Source organism: Heterodontus francisci, chromosome 13 (assembly GCF_036365525.1).
Source record: "Heterodontus francisci isolate sHetFra1 chromosome 13, sHetFra1.hap1, whole genome shotgun sequence".
NCBI lineage: Eukaryota > Metazoa > Chordata > Chondrichthyes > Heterodontiformes > Heterodontidae > Heterodontus > Heterodontus francisci.
This window is the reverse complement of record NC_090383.1, coordinates 18,648,213-18,671,642: the sequence shown is the minus strand read 5'-3', so window position 1 is coordinate 18,671,642 and position 23,430 is coordinate 18,648,213. Positions and strand designations below refer to the sequence as shown.

The window sequence follows — 23,430 nt, the reverse complement described above, 5'->3', positions numbered from 1 at the left end:
AAGGATAATGTGTACAAAGGAGTAAACACACTGACCTCAGACCTCTGCATAAAAACCACATCAAATTCTACTTTAATATATCAAATTGGTTTGGTAGTTCTGACCAGAGGGTGGAGTGGAAAGTCCTGCAAGGTGGCAGGGTGAAATTCATCTGGACAGAGACTAACACCATCAACATACCCCGATGGCAAAGTAGGGTGGGAAGAGACTCACGTGGGGCATAAGCACTGGCATAGACCTGTTGGGCTGAATAGCCTGTTTCTGTGCTGTATATTCTATGTAGCCCATCACATGGATTACAGCCTCAAGTTTTAAATTAATTGTGATCTCTTTCACAAAGAATTCACAATTTTTTGTGTGGGAATCTAAATCAACTTTCTGACACAAATGTAGGTATCTCGGCCATCCATTGATATCAATCAGCAACACCGCTGTGTTGTGTGTTCAGCACCAGGCTCTGTGGAAGCTGCATTCTGCTCTTTTTCACTCCCGCTCTAATTTTGCCACCTGTCTCAGTAAGAATAGACAGTGGATGAGCTTTATGTAAAGCTGGTTTACCTTGGCTGCATCTTGCAGGCTTTGTAGTCGGGTTCGCATGAGTTGCTGCAGCTCTTCTGTCTGTTGGCGGAGATTGCTCACGCGCTGAGACATTGCACCCGTCTGATACACATCACTGACGCTGTCCAGCTTCTCGCTCATGGCCTGCAGGTCACTCTGGATTTCCTCAGATTCGCGCAGTGTTGCCTACAAGGGGCAGAAAAGACTCAGGATTGATATGGGACTTTAGGACATCCCAGAGCATCCTACAACAATTCGTCACTTCTTAAATGTAATTAGCTTCATTATGTAGGTAAATGTGCACAGCAAGATCCCACAAACAGCAGCTGGGAGGAGTGAAGAGTTAAACATTGGATGTGAAAAGAAAGACTGCATTTATACAGTACCTTTCATGACCTCAGTCAGGATGTCCCAAAGTGCTTTACAGTCAGTTATGTACTTTTTGAAGTGCAGTCACTATTGTAATGTAGGAATCGCAGCAGCAAATTTGTGCACTGCAAGGTCCCACAAACAAGGCAAAAAATGGCCAGATCATGTTTAGTTGGTCAAGGGATAAATATTGGCCAGGACACTGGGGAGAACTCCCTGCTGTTCTTCAAAAATACCATAGGATCTGTTACATCCACCTTGATTTAACATCCAATCCAACTGATGGTACCTTCCACAGTGCAGCTCTCCCTCAGTACTGCACTGGAGGATCCAACAAAATTAGGGTGATCTACAGCCAGCTTTACCCTGATCGGCTCAACCCAGCAACCAAAGCTGCAGGCACTGGCACATCTACCTGACAGAAACTATCCACAGTGGATCAGCAAGGCTGTGTCATCTGTTTCAAGGGCACCTGATGCGGCAGAGCTGGCACATACAGGGGAGATAATTGCCAGCTGAGCTCTAAAACCTGGACCCACCTCATAGGGCGCATATGCGATGCTGTCGCGTGAGGGTGGTGCCATGGAGGGGGGCAAACTCCTGTCACAAGCACTTCATACAGCAACACCTCCACCTGAGAGCAGAGTTGTTGGGTGGCTCCCTTATCAGCCTGTAGGCTCATGATGGCATTTTCCATTTCTTCTCCTTTCTTGTTTGCCTCTTACGTCTTCCTCCTCTTCAGCCAGAGGCTGTTTCTGGGTTGAGGTTTCTTCTGAACCTCCCAAAGATATTATTCGCCTCCCCTGCACCCCATTCAAACATTCCCTTTTAACTGTCTCTATCCCTTTAACTTCGATTTGCATGCAGTCTTCCAATCTGCGCTCAAAGCTATGCAAATGAGCTGACTTTGCAAAATTGGGGCCTTCTATTTGTATCATGCAAAGCCACTCTCTACTCATTCAGGTATAAACTGCACTCTAAATGGATGCTTGGTTTACACCTTCAAAATTTCCAGACAGTTTAGTTGCTTCAGACTCCGGAAGACCCTCATCTGTGATACTAGGGATGAGGGACTTCCATTCTGGGGAGAGACTAGAGAAGTTGGGATTGTTCTCCTTAGAGCAGAGAAGGTCAAGGGGAGATTTAATAGAAGTGTTCTAAATTATGAGGGAGCTGTTGATAGAGTAGATGAGGAGAAACCGTTTCCACTGGCAGAAGTGTCAGTAATCAGAGGACACAGAAAAGATAATTGGAATAAGAATCAGAGGGGTGTTGTGATGATCTGGAATGCACTGCCTGCAAGGATGGTGGAAGCAGATTAAATGGTAATTTTCAAAAGGAAATTTGATAAATACTCAAAAAGGAAACATTTGCAGGGCTGTGGGGAAAGCCCAGGGAACAGGACTAATTGATTAACTCTTTCAAAGAGCCAGCACCATGTTGATGGGCTGAATATGCTGTATGATTCTACAGTGCAGAAATTTGTTTGCATGGTGCAGTTTGAAGTGGGGCTATGCATTCCCCGTGCTGCAAGGGGCCTGTGCGGCGTACATCATTGATATAATTGAAGAGTGCCTGACAGGCAGCAGCCCGCAGTGCTGCCTATCCCAGGGGAATCGATGTGCTACAAACAGCGCTACCTGAACAAATTTCTCCCCCTAGGATTCTATAAGTATTTCTTAAGTGAGAATGGGATATTTGTTGCACTATATCCAATGTTTTATGATTTTACAACAGCCCATGCAAAAACCCAGACAGGGGAAGTGCAAAGTGAAATCAGTCTTCTGTCGGGTGGGATTAATTGTCCATTCTCATGGACCATATCAGTTTATTACTTTGACGGATTCCTGGTGGAACATCAGGAGTTGCTGACAGTTCAGTAGATAAGTACTAACTTGTGCTAATAGTTTTAGACAGCAGGTTAAAAAGAGTTTGTGAACTACCTGGTAGGTCATCAGCTGGTCGTTGAGCTGAGCTGCAGAATGCCAACTGATGGCACTGTACCCGAGATTCTTCGCTTTCTCCACCCACTTCAGCACAAAGTCAAGCATTTCATGGAACTCCTCCAACTGTGAAGCAGCCTGTGGCGGTCAACAGGAGAGAAGGAGAAGGGTAGATTAGAACAGAACCAACACACTCACACATACCAACAGAGCACACAAACACACCAACAAAAAACACGCCCACTCCAACACACAGAGGAGACGGATGCATGGTAATTCATTCAGGATAGGATTCAAGTGACTAAGTTTGTATGAGTTGGAGTTTTGTAAGGATGGGAGATTGCAAGGAGAAGCTGGAGAGATCGAGCTGTGTATGACTGGAAGCGACTAGACAAATTGTCAAACAATTTGGGAAAAGATTTCCCATATCCTGTTTTGGCTGGGAACTTTCTACGCTTCTTCTCTCCTCCGCTGCTGAAGATGTTAACTCCTCACTTGAGTCTGCTCACAGGAGTTCCTGGGGCCCTCAAGCACTGTGCCATGTCTGAGCCTAGACACTAGTGTTGGCTCATCCTATCCACTAACAAGGACGCTAACTTCCACCTCAGCAACATCACCAGCCTCTCCCATCTCAGCCTCACAGACCCTTTATCCATACTCAATACTTCATTCCTCCTTACCAGTTTCCAACCTTCAACTTTCAGCAAGCACAACACATCCAAAACTCAGTTGCTCATATCCTGCCCGATCCTTGTCCTGATCCTCAAATCCTCCCAGGACGCCAGCCCAGCCCACACCTCCTCTGCAACCCCCTCTAGCTGGATGTCCACTCCTGCACCCTTCATTCCTCCTGCGCCAGTTGTAAGCAAAGTCTTAAACCGTCCTACCCTATTATCTGAAAGGATTCCTTAAGCCCATCTGCCTTCCTACCGCTCCACCATTAAAGAATCATTTTTTACAACCAACTTTGATCACCTGTCTTGACTCTCCCACTACAACTCAGAATCCACTCCTCATGTCCCCTTCAGTGAAGCACCATCAGACTTTAAATGTGTTTTGTGAATGTAACTTGGTGATGGTGCTGACCAAGCACTCAGAGTCCACCCTGCTCTTCTTCAAATAGCACCATGAGATCCTTAACATCCATCTTATAGCGCAGACAGGTTTAACACCTCATTCAAAAGTCAGCATCTCTGACAGTGCAGCGCTCCCTCAGTACTGCACCTTAGCATTGTCAGTGAAGATTATGGGCTTGAATCCTGAGGTGGGCCTTAAACCCTCAACCTTCTGACTCGGTGGTGCTACCAAATTAAACTGATTTTACAATGAACCTTTAACTGATCTTTACGGCATACTTTTAATGGATCTTTGCAATCTACTTTAAACTGGACAGGTTACCCTTGGGCAGGACCGGGACTGATGTCCTAGGGGGACTATTGCTAGAGTGGTTGGGGAGGGCTTAAACTAAAATGACAGGGGGATGGGAACCTTTGCAAGGAGTCAGAGGAGGGGGGGGGGATCAAAGACAAAAACAAAAGACAGTAAGGGGAATAAGAAAAGTGAGAGGCAGAGAAATCAAGGGCCACAATCAAACAGGGCCACAATGAAAAATAGTGGGAAGGGGACAAGTAATGTTAAAAAGACAAGCCTTAAGGCTTTGTGCCTTAACGCGCAGAGCATTCGCAATAAAGTGGATGAATTAATCGCGCAAATAGATGTAAACGGGTATGACATAGTCGGGATTATGGAGACATGGCTGCAAGGTGACCAGGGATAGGAAATGAACATCCAGGGATATTCAGTATTTAGGAAGGACAGACAAAAAGCAAAAGGCGGTAGAGTTGCATTGAACAAAGAACAGTACAGGACAGGAACAGGCCATTCGGCCCTCCAAGCCTGCGCCGATCTTGATGCCGGCCGAAACTAACACCTTCTGCACTTCAGGGGCCCATATCCCTCTATTCCCTTCCTATTCATATATTTGTCAAGATGTCTCTTAAACGTCGTTATCGTATCTGCTTCCGCCACCTCCCCTGGCAGCAAGTTCCAGGCACTCACCACCCTCTGTGTAAAACACTTGCCTCGCACATCCCCTCTAAACTTTGCCCCTCGCACCTTAAACCTATGTCCCCTAGTAACTGACTCTTCCACCCTGGGAAAAAGCTTCTGACTATCCACTCTGTCCATGCCGCTCATAACTTTGTAAACCTCTATCATGTCGCCTCTCTACCTCCGTCGTCCAAGTGAAAACAATCCGAGTTTTTCCAACCTCTCCTCATAGCTAATGCCCTCCAGACCAGGCAACATCCTGGTAAAGCTCCTCTGTACCCTCTCCAAAGCCTCCACGTCCTTCTGGTAGTGTGGCGACCATAATTGCACGCAATATTCTAAGTGTGGCCTAACTAAGGTTCTGTACAGCTGCAACATGACTTGCCAATTTTTATACTCTATGCCCCGACCGATGAAGGCAAGCATGCCGTATGCCTCCTTGACTACCTTATCCACCTGCGTTGCCACTTTCAGTGACCTGTGGACCTGTACGCCTAGATCTCTCTGCCTGTCAATACTCCTAAGGGTTCTGCCATTTACTGTATACCTCCCACCTGCATTAGACCTTCCAAAATGCATTACCTCACATTTGTCCGGATTAAACTCCATCTGCCATTTCTCCGCCCAAGTCTCCAACTGAACTATATCCTGCTGTATCCTCTGACAATCCTCATCATTATCCGCAACTCCACCAACCTTTGTGTCGTCCGCAAACTTACTAATCAGACCAGCTACATTTTCCTCCAAATCATTTATATATACTACAAACAGAAAAGGTCCCAGTACTGATCCCTGCGGAACACCACTAGTCACATCCCTCCATTCAGAAAAACACCCATCCACTGTTACCCTCTGTCTTCTGTGACTGAGCCAGTTCTGTATCCATCTTGCCAGCTCACCTCTGATCCCGTGTGAATTCACCTTTTGCACCAGTCTGCCATGCGGGACCTTGTCAAAGGCTTTACTAAAGTCCATATAGATAACATCCACCGCCCTTCCCTCATCAATCATCTTCGTCACTTCCTCAAAAAACTCAATCAAATTAGTAAGACACGACCTCCCCTTCACAAAACCATGCTGTCTCTCGCTAATAAGTTCGTCCGTTTCCAAATGGGAGTAAATCCTGTCCCGAAGAATCCTCTCTAATAGTTTCCCTACCACTGACATAAGGCTCACCGGCCTATAATTTCCTGGATTATCCTTACCACCCTTCTTAAACAAAGGAACAACATTGGCTATTCTCCAGTCCTCTGGGACCTCACCTGTAGCCAATGAGGATGCAAAAATTTCTGTCAAGGCCCCAGCAATTTCTTCCCTTGCCTCCCTCAGTATTCTAGGGTAGATCCCATCAGGCCCTGGGGACTTATCTACCTTAATGCTTTGCAAGACACCCAACACCTCCTCCTTTTTGATAATGAGATGACTGAGACTATCTGCACTCCCTTCCCCAGGCTCATCATCCACCAAGTCCTTCTCCTTGGTGAATACTGATGCAAAGTACTCATTTAACACTTCACCCATTTCCTCTGGCTCCACACATAGATTCCCATCTCTGTCCTTGAGTGGGCCAACCCTTTCCCTGGTTACCCTCTTGCTCTTTATATATGTATAAAAAGCCTTGGGATTTTCCTTAATCCTGTTGCTGGTTAAAGAGAAAATTAACGCAATAGTGAGGAAGGATATTAGCTCTGACGATGTGGAATCTGTATGGGTAGAGCTGAGAAACACTAAGGGGAAATAATCGTTAGTGGGGGTTGTATATAGACCCTCAAACCGTATTGGTGATGTTGGGAATGGCATTAACCAGGAAATTAGAGACGCATGCGATAAAGGAACATCTGTATTATGGGTGACGTAAATCTGCATATAGATTGGGCAAGTCAAATTAGTCACAATACCATAGAGGAGGAATTCTTGGAGTGTATACAAGATGGTTTTCTGGACCAATATGTTGAGGAACCAACTAGAGAACAGGCCATCCTAGACTGGGTATTGTGTAATGAGATAGGAATAACTGACAATCTAGTGGTGCGAGACCCCTTGGAGATGAACGACCATAAGATGATAGAATTCTTCATCAAGGTGGAGAGTGAAATAGCTGATTGAGACTCAGGTCCTGAAGCTTAGTAAAGGAAACTACGAAGATATGAGGCGCGAGTTGACTATGACGGATTGGGAAACGTTACTTAAAGGGATGACGGTGGATAGGCAATGGCAAACATTTAAGGAGCGCATGGATGAACTGCAATAATTGTTTCTCCCTGTCTGGCGCAAAAGTAAAACGGGAAAGGTAGCCAAAACCTGGCTTACAAGGGAAATTAGAGATAGCATTAATCCAAGGAAGAGGCATATAAATTTGCCAGAAAAAACAACAGACCTGAGGATTGGGAGCAGTCTAGAATTCAGCAAAGGAGGACCAAGGGATTGATTAAGAAGGGGAAAATAGAGTACGAGAGCAAGCTTGCAGGGAACATAAAAACTGACTGTAAATGTTTCGATAGGTATGTCAAGAGAAGAAGATTGGTGAAGACAAATGTAGGTCCCTTACAGTCAGAAACAGGGGAACTTATGGGGAATAAAGAAATGGCTGACCAACTAATGCATACTTTGGTTCTGTCTTCACAAAGGAGGACACAAATATCATACCAGAAATGTTGGGGAACACTGGGCTTAGTGAGAGAGAGGAACTGAAGGAAATCAGTATTAGTAGAGAAATAGTGTTGGGGAAATTGATGGGATTGAAGGCCGATAAATCTCCAGGTCCTAATGGTATGCATCCCAGAGTACTTAAGGAAGTGGCCCCAGAAATAGTGGATGCATAGGTGGTCATCTTCCAAGATTCTATAAACTCTGGAACAGTTCCTACAGATTGGAGGGTAGCTAATGTAACCCCACTATTTAAAAAGGGAGGTAGAGAGAAAGCAGGGAATTATAGACCAGTCAGCCTGACGACGGTAGTGGAGAAAATTCTAGAGTCCATTATCAAAGATTTTATAGCAGAGCATTTAGAGAACAGTGGTAGATTCGGGCAGAGTCAGCATGGATTTACGAAAGGGAAATCATGCTTGACAAATCTACTAGAATTCTTCGAGGATGTAACTAGTAGAGTTGATGAGGAGGAGCCAGTGGATATGGTTTATTTGGACTTTCAGAAGGCTTTCAACAATCTCCCACATAAAAGGTTAGCGTGTGAAATTAAAGCTCATGGGATTGGGGGGTAGTGTATTGCGATGGATAGAAAATTGGTTGGCAAACAGGAAACAAAGAGTCGGGATAAATGGGTCTTTTTCCGAATGGCAGGCAGTGACTAGTGGGGTACCGCAGGGCTCGGAGCTAGGACCCCAGCTATTCACAATATATATTAATGATTTAGATGAGGGAACTAAATGTAATATCTCCAAATTAGCAGTTGACACAAAACTGGGTGGGAGAGAGTTGTGAGGAGGATGCAGAGAGGCTTCAGGGTGATTTGGACAAGTTGAGTGAGTGGGCAAATGTACAGCAGATGCAGTATAATGTGGATAAATGTGAGGTTATCCACTTTGGTAGCAAAAATAGGAAGGCAGCTTATTATCTGAACGGCTATAAACTGAGAGAGGGGAATATGCAGTGAGACCTGGGTGTTCTCGTACACCAGTCGCTGAAGGTAAGCATGCAGGTGCAACAGGCGGTAAAAAAGGCAAATGGTATGTTGGCCTTCATAGCGAGAGGATTAGAGTACAGGAGCAAGGATGTCTTGTTGCAATTATATAGGGCCTTGGCGAGGCCATACCTGGAATATTGTGTGCAGTTTTGGTCTCCTTATCTGAAGAAGGATGTTCTTAATATAGAGGGAGTGCAGCGAAGGTTTACCAGACTGATTCCTGGGATGGCGGGACTGACATATGAGGAGAGATTGAGTCAGTTAGGATTATATTCGCGGGAGTTCAGAAGAGTGAGGGGGGATCTGACAGAAACCTATAAAATCCTAACAGGACTTGACAGGGTAAATGCAGGAAGGATGTTCCCGATGGTGGGGGGAGTCCAGAACAAGGGGTCATAGTCTAAGGATACGGGGTAAACCTTTCAGGACTGAGATGAGGAGAAATTTCTTCACCAGAGAGTGGTGAGCCTGTGGAATTCGCTACCACAGAAAGCAGTTGAGGCCAAAACATTGAATGTTTTCAAAAAGGAGTTAGATGTAGCTCTTGGGTCTAAAGGAATCAAAGGGTATGGGGCGAAGGCCGGAATAGGTTACTGAGTTGGATGATCATAATGAATGGCAGAGCAGGCTCAAAAGGCCGAACAGCTTACTCCTGCTCCTATTTTCTATGTTTCTATGTTAAATGTCATTCAGTCCTGTATACGATGAGAATCTACCATTGAAAACAGGAGGGGCCCACACAATGAAGGCATCAGTCACAGTGTTGCTATGCTTCATTGTTTTTGATCTGCAGGAGTGTTGCTTTAACTGAATCACTTATAGACGTATGAAGAACCGATTATCAGAGGCTGTGCTAGTAGGGGCTGGGATTGGGAGCCTCCATCTATCTCTTAAAATGAGTGGATCCTTGGCAGCTTCGCTGCAATGAAGATCTGTCGGTGTCGGGACCATAAACCTGGGAGTTCATGTAAATCTGATTGTGGAGGGATAAGAGGAGAGAGCAGGGTGGTGAAACGAGCATGAGGTCAGGATGTTGAGGAACGGAGATCAAAGGAACAGAAGGCCATTCAACCCCTTGAACCTATTCCGCCATTCAATTAGATCATGACTGATCTGTATCTTAACTTCAATGACCCACTTTGGTTCCATATCCTTTAATACCCTTACCTAACAAAAATCTATCAATCTCAACTTTGAAATTTCCAGTTGACTCCCAGCCTCAACAGCTTTTGGGGGAGTGAGTTTTTCATTTCCACTGCCCTTTGTGTGAAGAAGTGCTTCCTGACATCACCTCTGAATGGCTTAGCATTTTAAGGTTGTGGCCCCTTGTTCTGGATTCTCCCACAAGAGGAAGTACTTTCACTCTATCTACCCTATCAAATTTTTTAATCATCTTTTAAACACCTCGATTAAATCACATACAAGCATACATCCGAACATATAAATTAGGAGCAGGTGTAGGTCACTCGGCCCCTCGAGCCTGCTCCGCCATTCAATAAGATCACAGCTGCAACCTCAACTCCACATTTCCACCTACCCCCGCTAACCTTTCACCACCCCCCCCCTTGCTTATCAAGAATTTAACCACCTCTGCCTTAAAAATATTTAAAGTCTCTGCTTCCACTGCTTTTTGAGGAAGAGAGTTCCAAAGACTCACGACCCTCAGAGAAAAAAATTCTCCTCATCTCTGTCTTAAATGGGCGACCACTGATTTTTAAATAGTGACCCCAAATTCTAGATTCTCCCACAAGGGGAAACATCCTTTCCATATCCACCCTGTCAAGACCTCTCAGATCTTGGATGTTTCAATCAAGTCGCCTCTTTTAAACTCCAGCGGACACAAGCCTAGCCTGTCCAAACTTTCCACATAAGACAACCCGTCCATTCCAGGTATTAGTCACCTCTTAAATTTCTGCACTCACGGTAATACAAGCCTAGTCTATGCATCCTCTACTCATAAACTAACCCTTTTAGCTCCATTTCAGGGGAACAGTTAAGCAGAAATGGACTGGGACAATGCAATGTTCTGAAACTACACCATACATTGTGAGGACTAATGTTGAGCTGCATACACAGCTGACATTACTTACCTTGTTGAGCTTGGAGGCTCTGTACTCAGTCTCCTTGAAAACCTGTTGATAGAGGGTGGACAGCTTCGTCATGTCGTCTGTCAGACACTTGCTCTGTTGAGGGTTCTGCTCTGTGAAATCCTGCATTGTCGCATCCATTTCCACGAGCTTCACGTTACAGCTGTCAAGCTTGTCCCAGAGTCTCTGCAAATACAAATCCCTTTACAATAAACCCAAGGTAAACTTACTGTCTGTTCATTGTTCCTCCATGTAATGCAAATCCCCAAGGCCCCAGTTATTAAACTTAGGGTGTGTACATCAATCTATTCCCCAGGCCTCTTCTAACAGTAGTGTCAGCCTTGGCTCAGTCAGGAGCACTCTCAGCTTTGGTTCAAGACCCACTCCAGAGACTTGAGAACATAATCTAGCTGACACTCATAGCAGTACTGAGCGAGTTCGACACTTTGGAGATGCCGTCTTTCGGAGGAGACATTAAACTGAGCCCCTGTCTACCCTCTCAGGTGGTTTGAAGAAGAGTAGGTGAGTTCTCCTTGCTCTCCTGCCAGCATTTATCCCTCAACTAAGGTCACTTTAAAACAGATTCTCTGTTCATTACCTCATTGCTGTTTGTGGGATCTTGCTGTATGCAACTGGCTGCAACGTTTCCTACGTTATAACAGTGACTACATTTCAAAAGTACCTCACTGGCTGTAAAGCACTTTGGGACATCTTGTGCAGCACTAATTCAAGTGCTTTCTTTTTTACCATCACTATGAATAACTAGGGTAGGTTTCAAACACTTATCCCCTCAATTAACAGACATAAATCAGACATTACTACAGAAAGTTGCATGTGGCAAAGATGAGGAAGTGGTATCTTCTCAGGAGCAGGACCATCGATTAGTCAAGTGTGGGGTCAGAGTTGGGAAGGAGACAAATTAGAAAATGTGGCTAAGCAAGGAGTAGTACTAAGACAGGAGTGGTGTTGAGAAGAGAGGGAGGACCATAACTAAGTAGGGAGTAGCAAGCTACATGGTGAGTTCTAACTGGCCACTTTATTAATAGATGATTCTGAAATAAATGAGAGAACAAACAGCTGCTCCTTTAGAGAACTATTGCCTTTTCTTCATGGCATATTCTGTAATACTTACTCCTTCAGACTCAACATAGAGTGCTGAAAGCAAAAACGTTGGAATAATTTAAGAACCAATTGGATGCTGCACTAAAGGGACTTTCTGCAATGGGCCAAATAGCCTTTCTCACCGGAATTATCGTGTGATTTTCTGATAACTCACTTCCTTCTTGGGAAGTCAAAATAAAGGTCTCTCAGTAGAATGATGTTCCACTGAATGCTGAAACTTCCCAAATATCCACTGCGACTTTTAAGAAGGGGAAAATTGCGAGAGAGACCATCTGTAAAATAAATATTTTGTAAAACTGGAAGCATGAAGCACTCTTGCCTCTGTGTCAGAAGCCCATGGGTTCAGGACCCACAACAGCGCCTTGAACATATAATCTATGTTGACACTCTCAGCTCTAAGGCAGCAATGCACTGTCGAAGGTGCCGACTCTTGGATGAGAGTCTAAACTATGGTCCTATTCGCCTGCTGTGGTGACTCAGGCTAATACCTAAAGAACCTGTGGCCCTATTTAGAGAACAGAATACAGCCAACAATCCTCCCTCAACCAACAACGCCAGTCAAAGTGGTTTAACTCCTCACCTGTCTGACAACAGTTTGTGGGACCTTGCTGTGTGCAAACTGGCTGCAGCATTTGTGCATGCAATGACAGTGACTAAACTTTGAGCCATTTGCTCCATTTGAAACACTTTGGGATGTTTGAGAGATCTGATTAGGTGATGTATAAACTAAAAGGTCTTTCCTTCTTGCGCCCATTCTGTTATGGTGAATGACAGTAAAGTCTCCTTGTGTTGAAGGTGAGAGAGCAAGACAACACAGGCTGTGTGGCTTAGAGAACATTCATCAAACTTTCTTGTGTATGTAGATGTAGATGCTATTCATTGAAAGGTGCTGTGAACGGAAGACAGCAAAATGTCTCCAACATTGAATGCAATAAACTGGCTATCGTTCTTCTCCCTCACCTTATGCTCAATCTTGGCTTGTACAATATCGGTTCCTTTCTCTTTCAGTTTTCTGGAAATGTCATGAAGTTCATCGGAGATCTGCTGCATCCGGCAGTTGAAGTCCAGAGTCACCGCCTGCATTTGCTGAGCTTCTCCTTCTTTCATGTTCACCTAAAAAGCGAGCGCATCAAAAGTAACAACGGAGAGTCACAGCTCATAATCAACAAAGTCTAAACTATTCTTCCCTTTTACAACTGAAAATCATGTCCGTTCTTTTCTGGGAGGAGTTCTGGCAATAGGGTGTTGGTGGTGAAAACAAATGGCAGAAACTTGCTTCATAAGATGACTGTTTGCTTTGCCTCTCAGCACCATAGAATATTACAACACAGGAGGCGGCCAGTCGACCGATTGTGCCTGTGCTGGATCTTTGAGAGAGCTGTCCAATTAGCCCCACGTCCCCAGGCCCTTTCCCCACAGCCCTGCAAAATTTCTCCTTTTCAAGTATTTATTCAATTCTCTTTTGAAAGTTACTATTAAATCTGTTTCCTCCACCCTTTCAGGCAGTGCATTCCAAATCATCACAATTTGCTGCACGAAAAAAGTTCTCATCTCCCCTCCATCTCTTTTGCCAATTATCTTAAATTTGTGTCCTCTGGTTACCAACCCTCCTGCCACTGGAAACAGTTCTTCCTTATTTACTGTATCAAAACCTTCCATAATTTTGAACACCTCTAATAAATCTCCGACGTAAGGACAACAATCCCAGTTTCTATAGTCACTCCATGAATTTCCTCATCCCTGATACATTCTACTAAATTTCCTCTACATCATCTCCAAGGTCTTGACATCCTTCCTAACCTGTGGTGGCCAGAATTGGACACAGCACTCCCACTGAGGCCCAACCTGGGATTTATAAAGGTTTAGCATTAAGTTCCTTGCTTTTGTACTCTATGCCTCTATTTATAAAGTCCAGGATTCCGTATACTTTTTTGTTAAACTGCCTTGTCAAGTTCTCCAAAGTTCTGAGTATGTGAACCCCCAGGTCCGTTTATTCCTGCACCCCCTTAAAATTTGTACCATTTAGTTTATACTGCCTCTCTTCATTCTTCCTCGCAAAATGCATTATGTACTGAAATCAAAGAAGTCCCCTTTGCTCTGCTCTGTTGATATCCACCCACTGTCATCCAGTTTGCCCCAATTTTATCCCTTTGTGCACTTCAGGTTTCGGTGAAATATGATAAATTCCTTGCTGTAATAAACAGCTTCCTGTTTATCCCTATCCTAAGGACAAAGCAGCCCGCTTGAGTAGCACTCCATCAACCACCTTAAACATTCACTTCCTCCACTACCAGCACACAGTGGCAGCAGTGTGTACCATCTATGAGATGCGCTGCAGCAATTCACCACGCCTCCTTCGACAGGACCTTCCAAACCCACAACCTGTACCACCTAGAAGGTCACAGGCAGCAGACCCATGGGAAAACCACCATCTGTAAGTTCCCCTCCAAGTCACACACCATCCTGACATGGAACTATATCGCCGTTCCTTCACTGTCGCTGGGTCAAAAACCTGGAACCCTCTTCCTAACAGCACTGTGGGTGTACCTACACCACATGGACGGCAGGGGTTCAAGAAGGTGGTTCACCACCTCCTTCTCAAGGGCAATTAGGGATGGGCAACAAATGCTGGTCTTGCCAGCGATGCTCACATCCCTTAAATGAATAAAAAGAGTAAGATAGTCAGGACTACACATCTCTCTGCAGGGGGTAAAACTCCGGTCAATATCATACCAGTTTGTCCCAGTTAATCGAGAAGTGGATGCAAGACACTTGAGTCTAAGTGACAGTAGCCTTGGGACAAATATTCTGGTGTCCCATAAAGGTGTAGGCTGGAGCACTTAGAGCTGTCGACCAAGAGACACAAAATCAAACCTTGACATGACACAGTTGGGTTTTAACCAGGGTGAGCCGGCAAGTCCTGGCCAGGGCACCTGGGAGATAAACTGGCCCCCATGTATTACTCAACTCTGATGGCCAATCTAGAACTGTGTGACCTGCACTCTCCGTAGAGAAGGAGTGGAAATCCAAGCGTGGAAAATAAAATATAAAATAATTGCTTATTTCAATTTATTTTTTAAAAAGTGTGTTTTAAATCAGAACTTGACAGGGTAGATGCAGGAAGGATGTTCCCGATGGTGGTGGGGTCATAGTCTAAGGATACGGGGTAAATCTTTCAGGACTAAGATGAGGAGAAATCTCTTCACCCAGAGAGTGGTGAGCCTGTGGAATTCGCTACCACAGAAAGCCGTTGAGGCCAAAACATTGTATGTTTTAGAAGGAGTTAGATATAGCTCTTGGGTCTAAAGGGATCAAAGGGTATGGGGCGAAAGCAGGAACAGGCTACTGAATTGGATGAGCAGCCATGATCATAATGAATGGCGGAGCAGGCTCAAAGGGCCGAATGGCCTACTTCTGCTCCTATTTTCTATGTTTTAAAAAAAGGTAATGGCTGAAGTGTATTTATTACATTAGAAGCCAGTTGCCTTGTCCATCCGTAGTTGCCCTTCAGAAGGTGTTGGTGGGCAGCGTGCATTCACCACCATCTAATAAAGCTTCCCTACTACTGCTGGAGGAGACATCATTAGTACTTCATAATTGTTATGACCAGGGGAGAAAGGTGTCTCGGGATCCCTCTCAGCCTTCACCTGGTCTTACAGTAACAGGGTTTAATTTTAACAGTGTTTTTAGCCCCCCCTTGGTGAATCCTCGTTCACCGCTTTCCAATTATAAGGCAAAGAAACCAGCACAGATTTGCTTAGGTTTAAAGAAGAAAGGTTGAAATTTATTAAACTTAAACGCTAATTCGGTTGACAACTATGGATACACGACACGCCCACACTAGCATGCATTCACAATAAACACATGCAACTAGAGACAGAAAAGAACAGTAGAAAAATAAAGTGGAAAGGTCTGTGGCAATATCGGAAGAGTTTTTGTTACGATTCCACGACCTCACTGTCGAGTCCTTGATTGTAGGTAGATCTTGGTTTTTGTTGGGGCCCAGTATTCTTCTTAAACCTGTTCATTGTAGAAGACTTTTCTCTCTTTGGGTTCATGTGTCTTCAGTGGATTCAGAGACTTGTGAGAAAGAGATGGGAGCAGACAGGAGAGATCTTCTCAGTCCAGGAGCAAACAGTCTTTCTGAATTCAAACTCTGTGGCTAGTTCAAAATACCCTGTAACAGTCAGTTAGTCACGTGACCAGTTGGTCCAACCAGTCCTAGCCCATGGTTTGCATCACCCCAGCAGGCCCTGGAACGTATTTCCCCACCCACTCACTGTCCGGTGATCAACATGCATTGTGGGTTGAATGTGACCTTTGTCTACACAACCACCGTCTGTTCGTAGGCAAATGTTTGCTCCAGCCGATCTGTTCAACAAGTCATTTCCTCATTCCAGCAACAATTCAAAATCAATGTTCATATGACAAAACCAATGTGTCTCCTTCTTGGCAGGTGGGAGCCTGCATGACACCTCCACACCCAGTGGAATGAAATACGATTTGAAAAAAGCGCATTTCATTAAAAGGGTCGAGAGAAAATATAAGGTACAGAAAAAAAACATGCATTTCTCTCATTCATTCATAAATCCTAAAACTTATTACAGCCTGGCTTTTCTTGGTACCAGTGTTGCTTTAATTGCCCCCTTTTTGGCATCCCAGTAAACATGTGGCTCTTTGGGGAAGTTTTTATTCAGTTTGTCCATTTCCATGGCAGCCTAGGGTCTTTGAGATGTTTAGGTTTAATTAGCCCAGAGTTGGAAAAAGTTTTTTCAGGAGAGTCAGTAGTGGGCGGGTCTATCCTAAACTCTCTTTCAGTGCTTTGCTGAGTCATGCAAAGGCTTTTGACTTCAGGGGATTGGTTGTTCGCTTTTTTTCTGACTGTGGGGGAGGATTCTTTGCTAATTTCCTCTTTGTCCTCTGGGACACTCCTGCCTGCAGGTATTTGTGCAGATGCTACTGCACTCCCCATGTGGCACTTCAACTAGGTGAGGCATCACCCTCACAGTTTATCTTCCCCCTAGAGGTCTTTCTTTGTCTCTGCAGGTTCCTGTAAATGCCGTTAGCAACGCTGATGGGGTACTTCTAGTGTCTGCATTTACATAGGAGGATGTGGGGTGTAATTTTTCAAATTTTTCAGGTTTGGCTGACCGGACAGTAAGGGTTTTCATCCGGGATTCCTCCCGGACCTCCTTGGTCGCTTTTTCCCCTTCCCTTCCTAACCTTTTACCAGCCTTGTGCCTGCCTGTCCCCTTGTGTTCTCAGCAGGGGTCCTTTACAGTTCACAAGTCCTCTGCTGAAGGGTCCTCCTAACACTTAGGGGACTTAGGGGTGCAGGATTCACTGTGGGCTGGGGTTTCCCCTCAACCTCGCACATGTGGCAACTCCTGCAGTACTCCGCCACACCCTTGTGGAGTTTTGGCCAGTTAAACTGCTGTCTTATGGAGGCTTAAGTCTTTCGTATACCAGCATGTACAGCCACTGTAGTCTCGTGGGCCCTTCTTACTATTTCTCTCTTGTACCTCTGCGGCACCACTAACTGGTCAACTACTGTCCACTCCTTGCTCTCAGGTTTGTGAGGAGAACTCCATTTCCTCATCTCATCAGTACCTCATTCTTTAAATAGTAGTAATCAGGGATTCCCTCTGCTTCACTTTCCGACTGGGCAGCCTGTGCTAACTCTCGCAATACTGGGTCGGCTCGCTGAGCCTCACCTAGAGAAAATCCATTTAATTAATTCCCTGGGTCTCCTAATTTTCCAAAGAAAGTCTCAGACAGACAGACCTGGTCATCTGCCTGCAATGCTAATTCAGTATCCTCTGGGGGAGCTGGATTTGATCATGGCTTGACCCACTACATATTCAGGGAAGCTGCAGGGGACCGCCTCCTGCCACTGCCCTGTCTCTCTGACCGCCTGCGGTCTTTCTTTCACTACTGGGGGCGCTACCACCTTCACTCTCACCAGATCATTACCCAGGAGCAGGTCAACCCTGTCCACAGGCAAACTAGGGACAATCCCTATGGTCACCAGTCCCGAAACTAGGTTGCACTCTGGGTGCGCCTGGTGTACAGGTACAGGCATACACTGCCCTCCAATACCATTCACCGCCATTCTGGTGTTCACTTCATTCTCTGGGGGAAAGGTCAGGCCTTTTCCCAGTAAAAGGGATCTCGTGGCCACTGTGTCCCTGAGAATTACTATGGGTTTGCTTGCCCCACTTAAAGGTACGGGGTTACTCTCCCTTCAGACACAAAGCCCTGGATAACCCTATTACATTTTCCTGCACTTGCAGCGGTAGACATCCAGGCTCTCTCTCTTACTGCAGTTAAAGCCACAGCATGTTCTGCTGTGCTTTCCATCAGGTTCACTTTTTCACTGAGCGGGTGTGCCCTGATTAACCTTACCAGTTTTCCCTTTAATTTCCAGCAGTCAACTTTTAAATGACCTGCCTTATTACAATGGAAGCAAAAAGATCTGTGGGTCTCACTCTTACTGCTCACAGCACCTTCCATTTTGGCTAGAGGAGGGCCCCCTGTATCTCCTCTTCTGCTTTTCTTTCTCTCCCAGGACTGCTTGGCTCCTATCACCTTCCCACCCTTTGTCCTTTTCAGATTTCTGGGGGTGATTAGGAAACGTTCTCCCCTGGGAAACCAACTTATAAATTAAAGCAAACTCATCGGCCAGAACGCCTGCTTGCCGGGCTCCCTGGACCTGCTGCTCCTCTACATGAGTCTTTATGGAGAGTGGGAGAGAGTGTTTAAATTCCTCTAACAGAATTACTTTTTTGAGAGTCTCATAGCTGAGCTGTACTTTAAGAGCCCTCAGCCACTGGTTAAAAGCCAAATGCTTACTTCTTTCAAACTCCAGTTAAGTTTGATTAGCTTGCTTCTTGAGGGTTTTAAACTTTTGGCGATAGGCTTCGGATACTAATTCATACGCCCAAGAATAGCATTTTTTGTCAGTTCATAATTTGATGAACTCTCATCTGGCAACAGGGAATAAACCTCATGGTTTTTTCTGGTTAGCTTGCTTTGTAATATAGAAGAGGCCAGGTCTCAGCTAGCCATTTCTCAAAAGACACAAAATTCTTCTACACCCTCCTTATTGAATTCTGGGATTAGTTGAGCTAGCTTTAACAATTTTGTACCCAGCCCTGAATTACACTCCTCCATATTGGCCTTGCTTTCACTAGGGTTATTCTGTCGCTTCCTAGTTAACTCAAGCTGCTTCAGCTCTCTTTCTTCGCATTCTTTCTGGAAGGTTCTTTCTTTCTCCCTCTCCTGCCTCTCTCTCTCTCCTTTTCCCTTTCCTCAAATTCAAGTTTCCTCTGTTCTGATTGTATCTTTGCTGTCAGAGTCTGCTTCTAACCCTGTTTCTGCATCTTCAGATTCAAGGGAAAATGGCTGGCCACTAGTCTTCGGCGTTCAGACTTCCTAGCCTTGCCACGTACTGTGATCCCACACTGTTCAGCATTTTCCTCAACTCCTCCATAAACAGTGCTTTTAACTTATCCCAAATTACTTCACCCTGGCTTGGGAGCTACTAGCTTCAGTTGCAGATATGTTAGTATTCGATCACACACAACCACAAGAAAACCTGCATTGAAATCGTGCTCCTTTTTGAATGGGAACAATTTGGCTTCCCACTTCCAATTTATCTAATTTTTCGGTGGGTAAAATCCAGGACAGTAGCCCCCAAATTTCTGTTATGACCAGGTGAGAAGGGGTCTAAGGGTTCCCTCTCAGCCTTAACTAACAGGGTTTAATTTTAAAAACACCGTGTTTTTAGATCCCCCTTAGTGAATCCTTGTTCACTGCTCCAATTGTAAGGCAAAGAAATAAATCAAGACACGTTTTCTTAGATGTAAACAAGAAAGTGGAAGAAGTTTATTAATCTTAAACTCTAATCTAGCTAACGACTACAAATATGCAACGCACCCACACTAGCATTCATGCGCGATAAACACCCACGCAGGTAGAGACAGAAAAAGTAGAAAAGAATAAAGGGGAAAAATTTGAGGCAATCTCGGGATTATAATTACAGTCCTTTATGTTCAACGTGGACTCTTTGGTTGCCAGTAAGTCCCGCTGTTCGTTGGGGCCCAGTTCACGCTTCAATTTATTTTGATGTAGGAGACTTTTCTCTCTTGGGGTTCATGTGTCTTCAGTGGATTCAGAGGCTTGTGAGAAAGAGATGGGATTAGACAGGAGAGATCTTCTCAGTCCAGGAGCAAACAGTCTTTGAGTTCAAATTCTCTGTGGCTAGTTCAAAAAATGCTGGAACAGCCAGTTAGTCATGTGACCAGCTGGTCCAACCAGTCCTGGCCCCTGTGGATTGCATCACCCCAGCAGGCCCTGGAATGCGTTTCCCCACCCGTCACTGTCTGGTGACCAACGTCCATTGTGGGTTGAATGTGTCCTTTGTCTACACAAGCACCATCTGTTAGCATAGAAATGTTTTTTCCAGCCACGGCTGATCTGTTTAACATGTCATTTGCTCGCTCCAGCAACAGTTTAAAGTCAAGAAGGGTCACTGACCCGAAACGTTAACTCTGCTTCTCTTTCCACAGATGCTGCCAGACCTGCTGAGTGATTCCAGCATTTCTTGTTTTTGTTTCAGATTTCCAGCATCCGCAGTATTTTGCTTTTATTTTAGTTTAAAATCAATGTTCATATGACAAAGCCAATGTGCCTCATTCTTGGCAGATGGTGACCTACATTACACTAATATACAAGACCATAAATGTTAAAATGTTTCACTTGTAACTAATGTCAAAGACTCCAAGTTATTTAGTTTATCTACAAAGAGAGTAAAAGGCAGTGAATCACTTTTTAAAATTCATTCTTGTGATGTGCGCATCGCTGCAAGGCCGGCATTTATTGCCCATTCCTAGGTGGGGATGAGCTGCCCTTTTGAACCATTGTAGTCCGTTCAGTGAAGGTGCTCTCATAATGCTGTTAAGGGAGGGAGTTTCAGGATTTCGATCTAATGGCCACAAAGGAATGGCGATATATGTATAAGTTGGGATAATTTTTTTTTTAATTCTTTCATGGGATGTGGGTGTCGCTGGCAAAGCCAGCATTTATTGCCCATCCCTAAATGCCCTTGGCAACTGAGTGGCTTGCTCGGCCATTTCTGGGGGCAGTTAAGAGTCAACTACATTGTTGTGAGTCTGGAGTCACATGTAGGCCAGACCAGGTAAGGATGGCAGATTTCCTATCCTGAAGGACATTAGTGAACCAGATGGGTTTTTACGACAATCAATGATAGTTTCATGGCACCACTCTTGAGACTAACTTTCAATTCCAGAATTTATTAATAAATTGAATTTAAACTCCACCAGCTGCCATGGTGGGATTTGAACCCATGTCCCCAGTGCATTAGCCTGGGCCTCTGAATTACTAGTAGTGGTAATATCACTGAACACCACCATCTCCCCCTGTGACTTGGAGGGGGACTTGCAGGTGATGGTATTCTTATGTGCCAGCTGCCCTTGTCCTTCTAAAGGGTGGAGGCTGTGAATCTGAGAGGTGCTGTCGAAGAAGTCTAGGCAAGTTGCTGCAGTGTCTCCTGCCGATGGTACACAGGAGAGAGAGTGCGTATTTTGGGATGGTGGATGGAACAGCCTGAGAAAAGTACATCGCTGAGGAACTGAACACAAACTTTACCTGTTCCTCAACGGCTCCAAGGGCCAGTGTGACCTCAGCCAATTGCTCAGAGAGCTCAGAGGGCAGAATGGTGTAAAGCTCCAGGTACTTATCGCGCTGTTGATCTCCCAGTCGTTCCACTGTCTGGTGTCGAGCAGCTACCTCAGTATGCAGTTCCTAAACATAAGGGATTGCATTACAGCTAGAGAAAGACTTCCCAATTTCTTTGATTAAAAAACGATCAGCAAAGACAATGGAAGAAATTACAAATTATCCTTGCTGGTGCATAGGCACTGCTACATTTGACAGCCACAAGACTCACTTTGCACAATTAATATCTCCATGGTGTTCCACTGAAAATCCAGGAGGGTGAATTTTCATTTTTATACACTGGTGCCCAATACATAAACTCCTCCATATTAAAATTCTCATCCTTATTTTCAAATCCCTCCATGGCCTCACCCCTCCCTAGCGCAATAATTTCCCCCAGCCCTACTACCTTCCAAGATACCTGCACTCCTCCATTTCCGGCCTCTTGTGCATCCTAAGCTCTGGAATTTGCTCCCTAAACCTATCCGCCTCTCTCTCTTCCTTTTCGGTGCTCCTTAAAACTTGCCTCCTTGACCAAGCTTTTTGGTCACCTGTTCCAATATGCCTTTGTGTCAAATTGTGTCAGATAATGCTCCTTTCAAGCCCCTTGGATCTTTTTACAATGTTAAAGGTGCTATATAAATGTAAGTTGTTGCTGACCACCTAGGCATCAAGAATCACTTGAACATAATACAGAATGCATTCTCCAGCTGGGAGGATCACAGGCTGCTAATGGAGCCCTCTGCAAATTAACAGAAGTAAAATTGGGCAGCTTCTGTTGGGTGTGTTGGGGTTGGGGGGTGGGGTAGTGAGTCTTCCTGACGGACTTTCCGTTCTGCGCTCCATCCAGTTGATGTTTAACGCCTAAGGAGTAACAATGAAATCTGCCCCAGTGTCTGTTCAGCTGCCATCGAAACTGTCGGTTAGGTGTCAACCTTGGCTCAGTAGCACTCTTGCCTCTGGGCAGCAGAATTTTGGGTTTTGGGTTGGAACCCCAACGTTGAGGTCAAATGGGGGGGTCACGACCCCGCACTGTGTGGGAAACAGTCACCGGCAGTGATTTTCCTCGAATTGGCCAATTAGTGGCCAGATGGCAGGCTCACATCCAATTAAGGAAGGCAGCAGAGCTCTCGGCACCCTAGGGCCAATAAGAGGCCCTCCAGCTCAGAAGGAGCAGCAGCACCCTCTCTCAAACGTTTAAATATGCCCTCAGCAGCCCGGCCACTGTTTTTCGGGGTGGGAGGGTTGGGAAAGCAGGATAGGTTGGTAGGCAGGGAGGGACTCAAAGCTTGCCTGGAGTGTTGCTGCCCAGCCGCCCCCCCACAGTCTGCTGCCAGGAGGCCGCCTCCAGGCAGCTAGCCTTGTCCCTCATACCTCAGGAGGGCTCATATGCCGACTGGAACATTCCAGTCAGCCTCTGACAATAGGCCTTAATAGGAGATTTACCCAGCTACATTAGTAACTTGCTACTTGCGGGCAGGTAGCCCCACCAGCCCCCGTTCCCCCTCGAGGAAAATGGTCCAGGGGTGGGTAGTGCCAGAAAACTGGCACATTGGCTGGCAGAGCAAATTTCCCCCACCCCACCACACTCCAGATGCGCAAGGATTCCAGACAGTTGAGTGCAAAATCTGGGCTGACACTGCAATGAAGTACTGAGGGAATGTTGCATCGTTGAATGAGATGTTAAACTGAGGACCTATCTGTCCTTTCAGGTGGATGTAAAAGATCGATGGTACTACATTGAAGAGTTATCCCTGGTGTCCTGGCCAGGTCCCTCAACCTGCATCACAAAGACAGATTATCTGGTCATTATCACACTGCTGTTTGTGGGAGCTTTCTGTGTGCAAATTGGCTGCCATGTTTCCTACGGTAACTACACTTCAAATGTACTTTAATGGCTGTAAAATATTTTGGGATGTCC

General features: G+C 45.2%; 1 protein-coding gene across 11 annotated transcripts in view; it reads right to left on the bottom strand.

Moving 5' to 3' along the window:
• Positions 1–23,430, bottom strand: part of LOC137376257 (nesprin-1-like) — a 500,292-nt gene that overhangs the window by 188,700 nt on the left and 288,162 nt on the right. For all 11 annotated transcript variants that reach the window (XM_068044441.1, XM_068044433.1, XM_068044435.1 and 8 more), the window contains 5 exons: positions 21,441–21,596; positions 12,732–12,884; positions 10,653–10,835; positions 2,871–3,008; positions 559–744 (listed from right to left, as the gene is read on the bottom strand). In XM_068044441.1, the coding sequence (XP_067900542.1) occupies positions 559–744; positions 2,871–3,008; positions 10,653–10,835; positions 12,732–12,884; positions 21,441–21,596 (816 nt within the window). The remainder of the gene's footprint in view (positions 1–558; positions 745–2,870; positions 3,009–10,652; positions 10,836–12,731; positions 12,885–21,440; positions 21,597–23,430) is intronic.